The 16,033-nt window shown below is 35.1% G+C and overlaps 1 protein-coding gene across 3 annotated transcripts in view; it reads left to right on the top strand.

Moving 5' to 3' along the window:
* The window catches only part of LOC107548590 (echinoderm microtubule-associated protein-like 2), a 25,528-nt gene extending 9,696 nt beyond the window's left edge, over positions 1–15,832 (top strand). For 2 of the 3 annotated variants that reach the window (XM_016229336.1, XM_016229335.1), the window contains exons 3-22: positions 1,645–1,771; positions 2,400–2,504; positions 6,595–6,623; positions 7,431–7,560; positions 8,569–8,718; positions 9,447–9,516; positions 9,928–10,038; positions 10,220–10,315; positions 10,935–11,069; positions 11,562–11,661; positions 11,852–12,006; positions 12,301–12,426; positions 12,786–12,917; positions 13,734–13,801; positions 13,999–14,087; positions 14,310–14,407; positions 14,507–14,594; positions 14,686–14,781; positions 14,967–15,097; positions 15,186–15,832. In XM_016229336.1, coding sequence (XP_016084822.1) covers positions 1,645–1,771; positions 2,400–2,504; positions 6,595–6,623; positions 7,431–7,560; positions 8,569–8,718; positions 9,447–9,516; positions 9,928–10,038; positions 10,220–10,315; positions 10,935–11,069; positions 11,562–11,661; positions 11,852–12,006; positions 12,301–12,426; positions 12,786–12,917; positions 13,734–13,801; positions 13,999–14,087; positions 14,310–14,407; positions 14,507–14,594; positions 14,686–14,781; positions 14,967–15,097; positions 15,186–15,311 — 2,162 coding nt within the window. In that variant the 3' untranslated portion in view covers positions 15,312–15,832. Of the gene's footprint in view, positions 1–1,644; positions 1,772–2,399; positions 2,505–4,012; positions 4,204–6,594; positions 6,624–7,430; positions 7,561–8,568; positions 8,719–9,446; positions 9,517–9,927; positions 10,039–10,219; positions 10,316–10,934; positions 11,070–11,561; positions 11,662–11,851; positions 12,007–12,300; positions 12,427–12,785; positions 12,918–13,733; positions 13,802–13,998; positions 14,088–14,309; positions 14,408–14,506; positions 14,595–14,685; positions 14,782–14,966; positions 15,098–15,185 lie in introns of those variants that run through there. The other variant, XM_016229337.1, reaches the window with a different exon arrangement.
* Positions 15,833–16,033: the final 201 nt, after the last annotated feature.

Below are 16,033 nucleotides of genomic sequence, written 5' to 3'. Positions count from 1 at the left end.
ACCAGCACGGATCAGCTCCAGGCATGACGAAGCGATATCATCCTCTTTTGGAAGGCCAAACAAAGTAGTTTCGCTTTCACAACGAAACACACAGCGCCTTCACGACATGGCGGCGGCGGCAGCAATACAACAGCGAGTAGTACTTTCACTACTTTCTTTACGTGAACATTTGGGCGGCGTTATGCAAATCTTCCCACATCGTGACGTAGACATGTGGGGCCGTGTTGGAACGAGCCGTTTTAGGTAGGCGTGGTTGACTCTTAACTTTTATAAAGAATAGCTCTTTGGATTTGAGACTTTAGTCTTTGCAACTTTACAGATCTTCTTTATGCACCAAGAGCTTGTAACACTTCAAAGAGAAAGGAAAAATTTTAAATGCATCATATGACCCCTTTAAAATGACTGCTCTCTATTTGAATATATTTTAAAATGTAATTTATTCCTGTAATTTCAAAGCTGAATTTTCAGCATAATTACTCCAGTCTTCAGTATCACATGATCCTTCAGAAATCATTCTAATATGCTGATTTGCTGCTCAAAAAACATTTATTATTATTATTATGTTGAAAATAGATTAAACATTTTTTTCAGGTTTCTTATTTTAGATAAATGCTGATCTTTGGATCTTTCTGTTCATCAAAAAATTATGTACTCTGATGTACTCAACTGTTTTAAATATTAATAATAATAAAAATAATAACAACAAGTATATTCTTGAACAGCAAATCAGCATATTAGAATGATTATTGAAGGATCATGTGACACTGAAGTCCTGCAGTAATGATGCTGAAAATTCAGCTTTTTGATCTCAGGAATAAATTATATTTTAAAATATATTCCAATCGAAAGCAGTTATTTTAAATAGTAAAAATATTTCACAATATTACCGCTCTTGCTGTACTTTGGATCAAGTAAATACAGGCTTGGTGAGCAGAAGAGACTTTGAAAAACATAAAAAATCTTTAAAAACAGGTAGTGTATATTTGTATGTAATATAGGTTTGTTAAATCTAGGGTATTTAAGTCATTTTAAGATAAATAACATTCTGTGCTAACAACACATTGAAATGGGGTGATTGTTTTCAACAAGCTGGACACAGTTCTGTTCATAACAGTAGACCTGCTGGTGAAGAAGTGACAGGTAAGAAAAAAAAAAATGGGGGACAGAAATAATAGGGAAAATTAAGAAAAGGAAAAGGGAAGTGAAGGTGCAGTGTAAGAGACAATCTTGAATTATTTTCCACGGCCTTAGACTAAGGGTTTAGACCTTTTTGTGTAATGGCCATACAAATAATAGTGTTGTCTGTGGTTTCGGAATTTGTTGTGGGTGTATAGGCTATATACAGGAAAAATGGGGCCAAAATTGTAAAAAAGGTACAAAGATGTCCTTTTAAGAGTACTGCTACAGTGTCAAGCTGTTGTACCCCAAAAGGTACAATTTTGGGCCCTTTTTTTCTGTGTGGCCGGGATGAGTGTGAGAGTTCACACTCTGTTCTTAACTATTCAGATAATTCAACCCTAAGAGCTACAGGGATGTATTGTAATTCATAATACAGTGCTTACATAAAATGTTTCCATGTGGGAGGTGAAGATAATTTGCATGTGATCTCACTTGTGTTCCTCTGTTTCTTCCTTCCTGATTTAGTTCGACAGATACTGCAAGCTCTGCCATCCAAGCCTCTGGCAAATGGCTATGTGCAAACCAAACGCTTGAGTGGCCATCCTTCCTCTCCCTCCTCTCCGAAAAAGGATGTGCTGATATCTATCAAAAGGTGGGAGTTGTATATCATATTTATTGCTCAGTATTACTTCTTTACCTCAAGGTGGTGATATTGAGCAAAAAACGACTTAGACCTTTTAGTTTTCAGGATCGCTACGTATAATGAAGTATCTTATGCATGTATGGTGAATTAATAACAGTTCATATAATGATTCATAATTAATATGAATAATTTGTAATGGGATGTCTGTTGTGCTGTTTAATACTTCTAGACTGACATAATCTGTCATAATCTTAAATAACATACTATCATATTTGCTACAATAACAGTATATACTTCAATAATACTTGGTGAAATAGTATACAATTATTATGAAATATTGTGAAAAAGTATTATAATTTCAAATAAAAGTTTTGAATTTGAATATATTTAAAAATTTAATTTATTCCCATGAAGGCAAAGCTGAATTTTCAGCAGCCCCTCTAGTCTTCAGTGTCACATGATCCTTCAAAAATCATTTTGATATCCTGATTTGATGTTCAAGAAACATTTCTTATTATTTTCAATGTGGAAAACAGTCATGCAGTTTTGTTCTTTTCTTTGATGTCTTTCTATCCTGCCCTCTGCATTGTGCCTCACTCATTCTTCTCCACCTCATGCTCTTGTCTCCATGTGTCAGGAAGAGCATGTCCACAGAACGCCTGTCCACGGTGAAGAAGGAGATGGCAGACTCCCGCAGCAGAACCACCTCATCCAGCAGCTCAATTTGTGGAAAGAGAGACAGGTACCTTTTCTAAATCTAAATAAAGTCCATTAAACTCGATGATTGTTCTATACAAAGAGATAAAAGTTCAGTTCTTCTCCTTCCCTCCGAACCTTGAGGCTAGTACAAGATGTCAACAGGGCTAAAAATAGATGCTACCTCAGTGTCTAATTAGATGACAGATCCAGACCTGTGGTCAGCAAGACACCAGAGACAGTGTAAGGGGGAAGAGGTGGACCATTCATAGAAAACCATTTATAAAATACCATATAATAAGTTGGTATTATAAGCTAAATCGGCACCATGTATGATATCATTGTCATTTTACTGCAGATTTGACATTTTATGAAATACATGTACAGTATACAAATGTCAGCACCTTACTCAGAATTTGAAAACATTTAGCAATTGTTAGGTTACCATTGTACGTTCTGGTTCAAACATAGCTCTGACCACTGTTACAATACTGTTTTAAAGTATGGAGTCAGTTAAAAAAACGTTTATTCAGCAAGGATGCATTAAATTGCTCAGAAGTGACAGTAAAGACATGTATAATATTACAAAAGATTTCTATTTCAAATAGCTCAGTATTCAATTTTTCTATTCATCAATTCATTCTGAAAAAAATGCATCATGTTTTTCACAAAAATTTTAAGCAGCAACATTTTCAAAATTGGTAATATAAAGAAATGTTTCTTGAGCAGCAAATTTCTGAAGGATCATGCGACACTGAAGACGGGAGAAATGGCTGCTGAAAATTCAGCTTTGCCATCACAGAAATAAATAAAAATGTTAAATATATTAAAATAGAAAACAGTTCTTTTAAATTATGAAAATGTTTCATATTGAAAAGTAATAATATCTCATATAAAAGTTTGAGCGTTTCTTAATAAGAAAGTTATTTCAACTAATAAGTGTACTTGTGCATACAGCAAGAAAGCATAAGGAAGAATGTGATCAAATAGTGCTAAATAATTTATGGTGTGTATACATGGATTTCCAGGAAGGAGGGTAAACACTGATGTTCAGGTTAGACATCTGTCAATAGAAGTGTTATTGACTGAGATCCTATCAGAGCTGTATAGCAACCACTGGAAAACTCTCATTAAACTTTCATAAACAGAAATCCATTAACCATGTTACCACTTAATATAGTGTTAAATTCAATTCAGTGTTTTTTATATATATATATTTTCATGTTTGAAAGAAATTATGTAAAATTCCATTTGAGTAGAAAAAAATTCCAATAAGCCTTTGTTGTTATCACAAAGTACTACTTAATGAAAGCTTCAGTCTACTAAAGGGTTAAGTATCAGTTCCAACAAGTTTCCCACCATGCACCTGCAGGATGTTTGTATGGCAGATTAGACACGTTAGTAGTGTTTTATTTATGGCATGATGATTGTTTGAGATTAAACTTTGCATGGTGCATGACAACCGCCGTCACTTCGTTGACACACTCACAACTGAAACACACTCACTCTCTCTTGACCACAGAGTGCTTCATATTACTGCATTGAAGCACAGGGGGTGTGGTCAGCCAAAAAGGGGCTGTAATGCACACTAAGGAAGTGTCCTGCCATTGGTTAGAGAGGTCCATGTTCCTGCAGAGCTGAAGTTAACTCAAACAAGGAACTCTGTCTTTTGCCTGACGCTTCTGCAAATTCCAGCTAGCACTTAAACGGAATAACGAGACAAACAACATGAAGAGGTCGACCAGGTAAAGCTGAAGTTCTTGTTAAGCGCTTTCAGGTCTTCAAAAGAAAAACTTTTGGTAGTTTTAGGGTGAGGCTGCAAACAAAGCAAACATAGGTAGGCAAACAGGAATATTCTCAGCATCATGGGTGCTGTCGATAAACAAAGCGAACGCACCTGGGCTGAGTTTGTGTTTTAACTTCCCTAATGGGAACAATAAACTTTAAAAGCATAGCTGTCTAGAATTGAACATATTTTTGCATATGGATTTTACTTTGCTGTTGCAAGGGTTCAGTTTTGTATATTTTATGCAACATTTTGTGAGTCACTTAACAAAAATGTGCATGTTTTCCATCTGGCTTTGATTATCATGAACATGAAAGCTATCCATTCAACTTCCATTGAAGTTGAAGATATGTTGCATTGCATATCATGCATGGGTTTTACTAATTGCTTTAGTGCAATCTGAGACAGATTTTGATCTTTTTTGCTGCTAGGTTGCATGTATTAAACATGGAACCCACCCATTGCCACACACGCACACAGCTTTAAAGACAAATTAGAATGAGTGCTTTACTGCAGGAAAGAAAATAGTTTGAAGGACATCATGTCCAGAGAACTTCCTTTTAGTGAATCACTTTCTTAGCAATTCATTATAATCCATAGAGATTCTTATGGCGTGCTTATCTTGTGCGGTATTTTTAATGTATAAAAGACATTAAATGTCCAATTGGAACACGTCATCAATGCTGTGTGTGGTGTGGATGGGTGTGTGCGTAGTCTGTGCATTAGTATAAGGCTTCTTTGAGGTCAAGCACATTAGTGGCACATGCTTACAGCATCATATTGAGTTATGGTTGCTACACAGCCTAGAGTCATTACTGGTAAAATAGATTTTTCCAGTATGTGCTAATGAGAAAATGGCTTTGTTGTCAAGTCAGCTAACATTTTGTGTCATCACCTTAAATCAGGTGTGTGGAGTCCTGAAATGTTCCTAAAATTCCGTTTATAAATAGAAATAAATTCTTATAAAAGAATAAAATTCTTTATACAATAATCGTGTTGTTGGTTGTAAACATGGTTCAAAATGAACACCCACTAAGTACAAAGGAGTAAAAAGTGGCATAATTCATGGTTCAAACTGAATTGTGAAGGCACATGCACAATCCAAATCAAACCATTAAGAAAATATTTTACCTGTTTTGTGTAATATTTGAATATTTACCTAAAATTTCTGTTTCCAGAACTCAGTGTGGTGACACTTATGAAAACTCTTCTTCACATTTAGCCATCTACATGTAGATGGAAATAATGATGAACAAAATGATAGGTCTCAATGTTTTTGTTACAGATGCAGTTTTACAGAGAGATGGACAATTCATTTGATACATGATGCTGCAAATAACACTGTTTGCCCAATAAAAATCCAAGGAAAAGCAACTTAGTAATATTAAATATATTATAAAAATGTAAGAATTTAGTTTCACATCTGGCATTATATATATATGGCAGTATTGTATAATTGTGTCTACAGTACACCACTCTGAAAAGGGGTTATTAGAGATGAGGCTTGCTTTGGTGTGGCCTGATTTGGTTCAAGTTTTTCTTTAATTAAGTGTTTGGATGTTTTCTGCAGGACCGCATGGACACAAACAGATTATTGTGGGAGTATTTCTATTCATCTGCACCCACGATCCTTCTGTCTTCCCTTTACATAACATCTCATTTTGCCCTATAGAAAGGTCCAGCCAGAGACACTGATGGCTGTCAGTTCTAATCCCCATGTGGATAGTTGAGTCCTACAAAACTATTCCAGCAAATAGTACTGGATTGATGGGTCTAATTTATTGCATCGCACTGTCTGAGACAGGCTGTCAATCGTGACAGTCATGCATCAGCAAACAGGAAGTGTAAAACTGTGTGGTTAGGAAAAGCAGTTACAAAATGCACGCACAATCAGACACAAACAGAACATGTTTTTTTTGTTTTTGTTTTTTATCAAATCCTCGAGTGTATAGCAGTTGTGTCGATGTTTGTTTGTTTTTGATGCAAAATCCCCTCTAGGAACCTCTGGAACCTCCCCAAAATCTGTTTAGTCAGGTAAACAGGCTCTGAAACTGCCTGTACTAAAGTTGAAAGCAGTTTTGGGTGAACCTCTGATCCTGTCACTTTAATTCAGTGTTCTCTCCATTACACAGAGCTCTGTGAGAGTCCACATAAAAGCTGGGTCAGGATTAATGGATGAGCTCAATGAATTAGTCGTCCTCTCACAAAGCACAGGTCAAAGACCGCAAACAAAACTTTTCAGAAATGGTTTTTAGAAAGTTTTTGTTTAACTTATGGGGCCTTTTTTGTCTGACTTGTAGTCTTTGAAGGGATGAATAACTGACAGAAATCTATCTCCTTGTTCTTTCAGCAAAACCAAAGAGTGCACCCTCAATGCTGGTAAGTTTTTGTCCATTTTATTTTTTAAGTAATATCATTTAATTAAAACAAGCTGAGAGCTCCGTATCAATAGATGTTTGGTTTTTGGTCTTTTGCCTTTAGTGCTTTATGTTACTACCAAGAACAAACAATCAACTACTTAACAATACACTAGCAACTGCATATCAGTGCTGTTAATAAAACACTGCAATATAATTATCAGATGAAAAACTTAAAACTAATATACTGCCTTAGCAACTTACTAATGAAATAAGTTCAAGTTGAAATACTCTTACTAAAACTAAAAAAGCACATAAAATTACTAAAACTTAAAGATAATTACAAAATAATGTTCTTTTTAGCAGCATCATATGACCCCTTTAAGAAATACTACTATACTAGTATATAAATAAAATTTAAATAACACTTATAAACATATAAACCATGGCAGTACATTTTGCAATAAATATATGATTTTGTTTTTATTCAATTGCAGTTTCCTTTTCCATTTGAGGAAATGCATTTTTTTATATATATTTATATGTATGTAATATTTGTTAATCTGTTTAACTAGAGACACTGAGCCATATGTTATGGGAAATGACCCTTATAAATTAGCCTGACTGGATCGCATTATCCTCTGCATTACAGCTAAAAACCATTTTGGATGGCCATAATGCCTCCAGTCAGTCTCGTGTTGTAATGGGTCTCTAAATGAACACAGTTCTGTCAGTAGGGCCTGGATAATTTGACAAATCATCCCTAACAATCCATTTACATTACTGCCCGTTTCTGTCTGGCCACTCACGTTTTGCTCCTCTTGAACAGATGATGGTTATGTGAGGATGTTCATACGTGGACGTCCAATCACCATGCATATTCCAGACCAGCTGAGGGAAAGCTACAGCCTTGACCACAAGGTGGCGCTGCCAGAGCGCAAGCTAAAACTTCAGTGGGTGTATCCTTGTGATGTTTTTTAAAGGTGACATATCATGTTTAAGTGCTATAATCGGGTCCCTGGTGCATCTACCAACCTAGAAAACTGTTTTTGTAACTCGTGTGTTTTTAACATAAACTTGTATTTGACAGTTTAAGAGCAAAAAGACATGAAAGAACTTAGTACTCACATGCCATGTGACAGCCGCTTTCTGTGCGAGTTCTTCAGATGTGTGCGCTCAAAAAAACGTATATCAGAAGTTTAAACTAATATGGTTTAAAACTAATGATTTCAGTGCAATAGAAATGATAATCCAAATCAAACAGATGCTTTTAGCAGAGTCTCTGAGATACTAGCGGAAAAGTCACAGCCCTATTCTTGAAAAGGGGGCGGGGAGCAGCAGCTCTTCTGCATTTAAAGAGACATGCACCAAAATAGTGTGTTTGATATAATAAATGATCTGTGGGGTATTTTGAGCTGGAACTTCACAGACACATTCTTGGGACAGCTGAGACTTATATTACATATTGTAAAAAAAGGGCATAATAGGTCTCCTTTAAATGTAACTGAAGTTAATTGTTCAGTTTTTAAATTATTCTATTAAATTATGTTATTTGTAATTATTTTGATAGATTGGTCATTTTGAATTTGTCTTCAACATTGTTATGAATTTTACCATGTTAAAGAAAAGGAAAAATATGAGAATTTATAGGTGATTTGCTTCCAGTCCAGTCTTTTAATTTATTGCCGTAATTTTAAAATGAGAATAGCCAATAAAGAAAATTAAATAAGTATTGCAATAATAGCCAATAATGAAAATGAATTAAATTAATTAGTTCCAATTTTTCAAGTTCTATTAATAATTAAAATGCATCAGTGACTTTAAAGTAAATTTGAGCAAATTTTCTAATTAGAATTGAAACCCATTTCAAATGTGACACAAAATAGTGTCAATTTTATAGCACACATCTTTGGTCATTTACTGCAGCCTATGGAAATTGTATTTTGTTTCTTAACACACTCCATTAGTTACGGCTATAGGGGAAGAGACTGCCGTTCCAACCTCTACCTGCTGCCGACGGGAGAGATTGTGTACTTCAATGCTTCCGTAGTGGTGCTCTACAATGTAGAAGAGCAGCAACAAAGACACTATCTGGGCCATAATGATGATGTCAAGTGGTAAATATACATTATATTGATTTTTAACATTCAGTGTACTGTTAATAAATATTAACAGCACTGGTTGAACTACTGCAGGAGCTAAATCAATCCAACATTGTCATACAGGGAAAATAAGCACTTCCGATTTCATATGTAGATTATTCTTAAACTAGGTCATTGTTTAAAGGTCCCTAAGATACTATCATCTTCATGAATAAATATTTTGCACTATCATTCAGCTAAAAGAGCCAATGTACTCAGGAAGTGTTGCTAGTTTCTGAGCAAATTTGCATTTTTAGGGCCAGATCTTGCTTCGCTTAACAGGCTCTTATCCTCAAGATAAGTGAATCCTGCAGTGTATTCAAATACACACCTGCAATCAAACCAGATCTTTTCTACCATCTGGCTTTTTCCTCTTCTGTTTGGCTGCAAGGCAATGCTTGTACTATTAACCGTTCAGAGAATATTTTATGTAGATCCCTTCTGCTGTAACAGAGCGTGAACAGTGTCAACATGCTATTTATTGTGAAATATTAGTTAATTAGCATTTGTCACTAATTAAAATAACACTGAAATGCTCTCTCTGTGACTGTCAGAATCCCTGCTGGTTTGCAAAACAGTTGCAGCCTGTTTACTGCGTTTTCTGGGATCAGTCTGCGTTCATTTACTGTTTCGCTAGTGAGAGGGGGAGAGAGATGGGAAATCTTTTCTGACAAGAACTGATCCTGACAATGCTCTCTTTGCAGTTTGGCCATCCATCCAGACATGGTCACCATAGCAACAGGACAAGTTGCCGGAACATCCAAAGATGGAAAAGTTAGCTCACATTTACATTCTCTAGCAGTATTCTCTAGTAATTGCACCAGACCAGCATATTAGATTGATTTCTGAAGGATCATGTGACACTGAAGACTTGAGTAATAGCTGCTGAAAATTCAGCTTTGCATCACAGGAATAAATTACATTTTAAAATATAATAAAAATAAAGCCGTTATTTTAAATTCTAATAATATTACACGATATTACTGTTTTTACTGCCTTGGTGAGCAACAACCAAAACATTTTAAAATATCTTACTGTCCTAAACTTTTAGTTGTATTAGTGTATGTAAAATATTTAGAGTAAATAAAATGAGTAAATAATGATTTTTATGCGAGCTATTCATTTAATCTGTTTTAGAGATGCTCCAATCATATGCATATAGCTCAATATTTATTTTCCCATCAGGCCTTGCAGCCTCATGCCCGTGTGTGGGACTCTGTCAGTTTAAACACTCTTCATGTGATCGGAGCAGGAGTGTTTGACCGAGCTGTCACCTGTGTTGCCTTCTCAAAATCGGTAAGCTTTTTTTGGTTTTGTTTTGTTTTTAAAGTTCTGGATAAATAATCTATGTGCTTTGATGCCATACGACATATGAGAAATCTGCACAATAGGTATAGATAATGAATATTTGATCAATGACAAATGGCTGAATGAACAATGGTATTTTACATGGATATAATACCTCTCCTCTTCACAGAATGGTGGTGCTCATTTGTGTGCGGTTGACGATGCAAATGACCACATTTTGTCTGTTTGGGACTGGCAGAAAGAAAAGCAACTGGCAGAGGTTAAGGTGAGGCAAGGCAACATGCTGTATAAAGAGTGTGTGTGTGTGTGTGAGCTGGGAAGAAGTTAATACAATGCAGCAATACTAGACCTAATAATGTACAGTTTCCTGGCATAGTGTGTCTTGTGTGATTTGTGTTCACAGACCAAGTGGTTTAAAACCCTGCACTATGATGTCTTTTTGACGTCTGCGTTTTCATCTGAAAGATGTCATGCTTGTTCTCTTAATCTTATAATGTAATGATTTGCACTACCTAGGAAATTACTTTCCTAACATCACCAATCTCTCTTATTTTTTTAACCCCTTCTGTTCCAACTGCCGGGCTCTATCCTATTATGCAACAACCACTTTTCACAATCCAATCAATTCTCAATGGATCAAATCATTTTTATGGAATATTACATTTCAGGCTGTTTCAGGTAGATTTGAAAGTATTTAAATTTGTTTAAAATGCTAAAAGGATTATGTTTGCACACAAATATGATCGTTTTACTAGTGTGCAATTGTCACAGATGTCTTGGTGATGTATATGTGCTTATTTGGAAATAGTAAAAAAAAAATTGCCACTTCTTCAAATGAAGAATGCATCATATTTTGTGTAAAATATTCACTCACGATTTTGCAGTGTTCCAATGAGTCAGTTCTGGGTGCTGTCTTCCACCCCATGGAGGCCAACCTTATTGTCACCTGCGGGAAGTCCCACATCAACTTTTGGACAATGGAAGGGAATACTCTTACAAAACGCCAGGGACTGTTTGAGGTTTGCAACATTTATTTTTCTGTATTCTGACTAAAATACAAAGACAGCACAGAGTGATCTTTGAGTTGATTGCCTGTATCTGAAATTTTGATTTGATTTGCTTTTTAATTTATTATATTGTATTTTATTTTTTCATTTGAAAGTTAGATTCTAAATTTCTGTATATTATTTATTTTTTATTTTAAATCCTTGTTTTTTATTTTATTATAAATCCTTTTTAAAAAAAATTTTATTCTATTTTATTTTATTTTGGAAGTTGCATTCCAGTTCTTTTTTATTTTAGTGTAATTTAATGTATTTAATTTAACTTTATTTTTATTTATTTTATCTTTATTTTAATAAAAAGTCAGCATAGAATGATGCCCTTGAGTGCATATTTTATTTTATTTATTTTATAATAAAACATTTTAAGTAGCATTCTAAAGCCTTATGGCACAAAAATCTTTTATACGGATTTTATTTAATGTAATCCTATTTTTGGTGTGCTTTCAGAAACATGAAAAACCCAAGTATGTACTCTGTGTTGCTTTTGCTGAGAATGGAGATGCAATCACTGGAGATTCAAGTGGAAACATCTACATCTGGACAAAAGGTCAGGAAATAATTATGCTAATATACATGTAAAGTGTTGGCCCAGATGGCACATTTTTAAGAAATAAATGACATTTAATCCATGTTTTAACTACTGGCAATCAGAAAAACAGTACATCCATCTGTTTGACTGCTGTTGGAGATACTCCCTCAGTGCAGCCTATGATTTGGTGATGAACTCTGATTTAAAGGTGGAAACCGGATCAGCCAGGTGATTTTGGGAGCCCATGAGGGTGGGATCTTCTCTCTGTGTGTGCTGAAGGATGGAACGCTGGTGTCAGGTGGAGGAAAAGACCGCAGGGTGCTGCTGTGGGACCATGATTACCGCAAAAAGAGCGAAATTGAGGTGAAGTGGTGCTCTTGTTCTTACAAAACAAATGAAAGCTTTACTGACATTCATAATGAAATCCAGACACTCATTTTTAATGATTGCCATTTACTCTCCAATACAACTTTTATTGTTTTGATGTTATCATATTTCTAGTACTGAAATGTAATCTAGGCATTCATTTGTCTTATTTATTAGATCCAGCTACATCAGCACTGAATTCTCTTAATTCAGAACAATTTGTGCTAATCGTGTTTTAGTTGAGATGTACAGATTACATGTTCCTTAATATATTTCTCTCTGTGTAATCAGGTTCCCGAGGCCTTTGGGCCTGTCCGCAGTCTAGCTGAAGGAAAACAGGACGAGCTGTTTGTGGGAACGACCCGAAACGCTGTTTTGCGGGGCTCTTTCTCTGGGTCCCTCACTCCTATTGTTCAGGTATGTTGTCAGGTTATATTACAGAGTGTTTAGATGCCTTTTGGCCTAATATCTATGCCAAAAGTCAACAAGATCACCACGTTTCCTCAGTCTTTTGTAGCCAGACCTTTGATTATAAACAACATATGCCCTGGACCATATTGCAGCTTATAGTGGCCAAAAAACGCCCACTTAAACAGGATGAGACCAGATGTGTTTACATGTCTGATGTGGTTTTTCTGGACTAGGTTATAACACAATATTCAGTTTTACCTGTCCAGAAGTAATTAGTACAGGACATGGCCTCCTCAACTGAGACTAGTTATTCAGATGAAAATCTCCATTCTCACCCTGGTCTCTATGTTTTCTCTCTGTGAAAGGGTCACACTGATGAGTTGTGGGGCTTGGATGTGCATCCCAGTACTGAGCAGTTTGTGACATGTGGTCAAGACAAGCAGGTCTATCTCTGGGACACCTCTTCCCATCTGCCTCTGTGGAGCAAGGCCATTGAGGTTTGTATGAACTCTGTGTTTACTTATATACTCCTGTAATGGGTAAACATCAAAAACGATCCCATCTGCTTTGCAAGTTTTATTTTGCATACTGTTTGTTCACTTTGAGGACAAATGACCATTTATACTTTTTTTTTTTTTTAATGTTCTGCTATGGAACAGGTCTGTGAGAGCCAGAAATCTTGCTTGTTTGTAGGTGACCAAATACTTATTTTACCGAGGAATTTACCAATTAATTCTTTAACAATCCTACAATGTGATTTTCTGGATTTTTTTTTCTCATTTTGTCTCTCATAGTTGAGGTATACCTATGATGAAAATTACAGGCCTCTCTCATCTTTTTAAGTGGGAGAACTTGCAATTGGGGGCGCTGACTAAATACTTTTTTGCCCCACTGTGTGTGTATATATATATATATATATTACTTTTTTTTTTTTAATTTTAATATTTATATTAAAATATGAAAAACTAAATGCACGTAATAATAAAAATAATGTAATTTGACATTAAATATATTTTATTATATTTGTATTTACTGTTTTACATTGTATATAATATATTTTTACATTTTTAATTGTTTAATATTAAAATCTAAATTAAATGCATGTATTTTAAAATGTTTCATAATGTTATGTATTATAAAATGTCACATTGTATAAAACATACTTGTGATTTATTTTTATTGTTTAATATTTATATTAAAATATAAAAATTAAATGCATATACTTTACAATACAGTTATTATAATTATAAAATGTAATATTTTGTTTTCTAAATTTTTTACATTTAATATTTTGTATTTATATTTTATTCTAGGACCCTGGACGTTCCGTTGGATTTCATCCCAGTGGCACTGTGCTTGCTGTGGGCACCATGATAGGAAGGTATGATTGCACATGAGAACTTTACATTTTGACTTACTTAACATGTCAAACAGTTGATTTTCATCACAAAATAAATCCGAAACATTTAACAGCTTTAAAATTGTTCATTTCTTAACCGTATATTTAATTAAAATATTGTAATTTGACTAATTTGATACCTCAGTATTGAAACCTTTTTTTTTTCTTCTGTCTTATAGGTGGTTGGTGCTGGACACTGACACCCGTGATCTTGTCTCTATGCATACAGACGGCAATGAAATCATCTCCATTGTTAAATATTCTCCAGGTGTGTTTAGTGTTCTTTTTGTGCTTTTAGCCATTAGTCACAGCTATTCCTAATATTTTAATAATTTATTCCTGTGATGGCAAAACTGAGGTTTCACAGCCATTACTGTCACTTTTCATTGATTTAATGCATACTTAAAATAAAATAAAATATAATATAAAAAATATAAAAAAATAACGACCCCAGACTTGTGACTGATAGTGTATGTGTCCAATCTCATAGATGGGGCGTACCTGGCTGTGGCTTCCCATGACAACTTTGTTTACATCTACTCTGTTACTGAGAACGGCAGGAAATACAGCCGAGTTGGCAAATGCACTGTGAGTTTTGCAATAAAATGAATCCCAAATATGTCTCTATTCATTCTAATTAATTAGAGACCATTAGCACCCATTTAATACTGTGTCTTGCATCCGTAGGGACACTCCAGTTTTGTCACTCATCTCGACTGGTCCACCGACAGCCAGTTTATTGTAACCAACTCAGGCGACTATGAGATCTTATTCTGTGAGTTGTTTTCTCACCTAACACCTTCGTCATTAAATGAAGCTCAGATATCATTGTATTAATGGCTGGTTATATGTTTCCTGTTAAAAAGGGGAAGCATCCAGTGGGAAGCATATAACTAGCGCTGATGCAGTGCGCAATCTAGAATGGGCCACTTCCACCTGTGTGCTGGGTTTCAGTGTGTTTGGTAAGTCACCTTATACATAATATTAAAAGCAGTTTCTTAGGTATCCATTTAATTGTTTTTCTGGAAAATGGCTATGATATATCGAAATAATGTTTTCTGGATATTATCAAATTAATAGATTTATCTCTTCTTGTTCCATTTTATTTTCATTTATTTATTTGTTTATTTATTTTTTAATTTTCAAGGAATCTGGCCAGAAGGTGCTGATGGCACAGACATTAATGCTGTATGCAGGTCACATGACAATAACCTTCTTGCCTCAGCTGATGATTTTGGCAAAGTGCACTTGTTCTCTAACCCCTGTTCCCAGCCAAGGGTGAGATTTTTTTTTGCATTTTATTTTCAAATACTGGCCAATCAGTCAAATCATACTTTATAAAACTTTGTTTTCGCTTCATCCACAGGCTCCCAGCCATGTCTATGGTGGGCATAGCAGCCATGTGACCAACGTTGCCTTTCTCCATGAGGACAGTCATCTTATCTCTACTGGTGGGAAGGACACCAGCATTCTTCAATGGGTGCTGGTCTGAGCCATCCTGCTGCAACCTCACTGTAGACTCCTGTCCACTAGAGGGCAGCACTGCTGTGCCTAATTCCCTTCTCTGCTGTCCTGTTTGCCTGTATTGTGTATTACCGGTATGTCATTAGGTTTTCCATTCAATGCTTTTACAGAGTCAGTTTTGTCTCTGGTCCAGATGCAATTACCGTGAATGTTTGAGGGGTAGAGGCTGAGCTTAAATCAGTGCTAATTGGCAAACTCGTCTAAAGTGAATTGTACACTTTGCTGAATCACCACCAGAAGGAGCTCTGGTGCAGGAGAAGAAGCATGTTGTCTACTGTTGACACTATTCAAGCCTGTTTAAAGAGTTTTAGCTGCTGTTTTTTTTGCGGAAGCCTATAGAAATATATAATGCTGTCACTTAGTGGAGGTTGTATTTTAATATTGGAAGTACATAATAATGTTGTGGCACTTGGCTTTTGATGCATATCTAGGGCTGAACTGAAGCTGTGCTTTGCCTTTTATTTGTTAATAAAGTTTCTCATATAGCAATACATTTCCTTGAAATCTTTAAAGGGTTGATCTAATAACATCTATCTATCTATCTATCTATCTATGTACCTATCTATCTAATTGGAATATACTGACTTAAATATTCTAATTAAGTAAAATACTGTATATTTTACTATATATTTATATAGAGAAATGTGTGTGTGTGCATGTGCATACATTTGCATATATGTATATGAGTGT

The sequence above is a fragment of the Sinocyclocheilus grahami genome, unplaced genomic scaffold (genome assembly GCF_001515645.1).
Source record: "Sinocyclocheilus grahami isolate Dianchi unplaced genomic scaffold, SAMN03320097.WGS_v1.1 scaffold350.1, whole genome shotgun sequence".
Classification (NCBI taxonomy): domain Eukaryota; kingdom Metazoa; phylum Chordata; class Actinopteri; order Cypriniformes; family Cyprinidae; genus Sinocyclocheilus; species Sinocyclocheilus grahami.
Note: the sequence above shows the minus strand (reverse complement) of the source record. Positions and strands in the feature narration are given on the sequence as shown.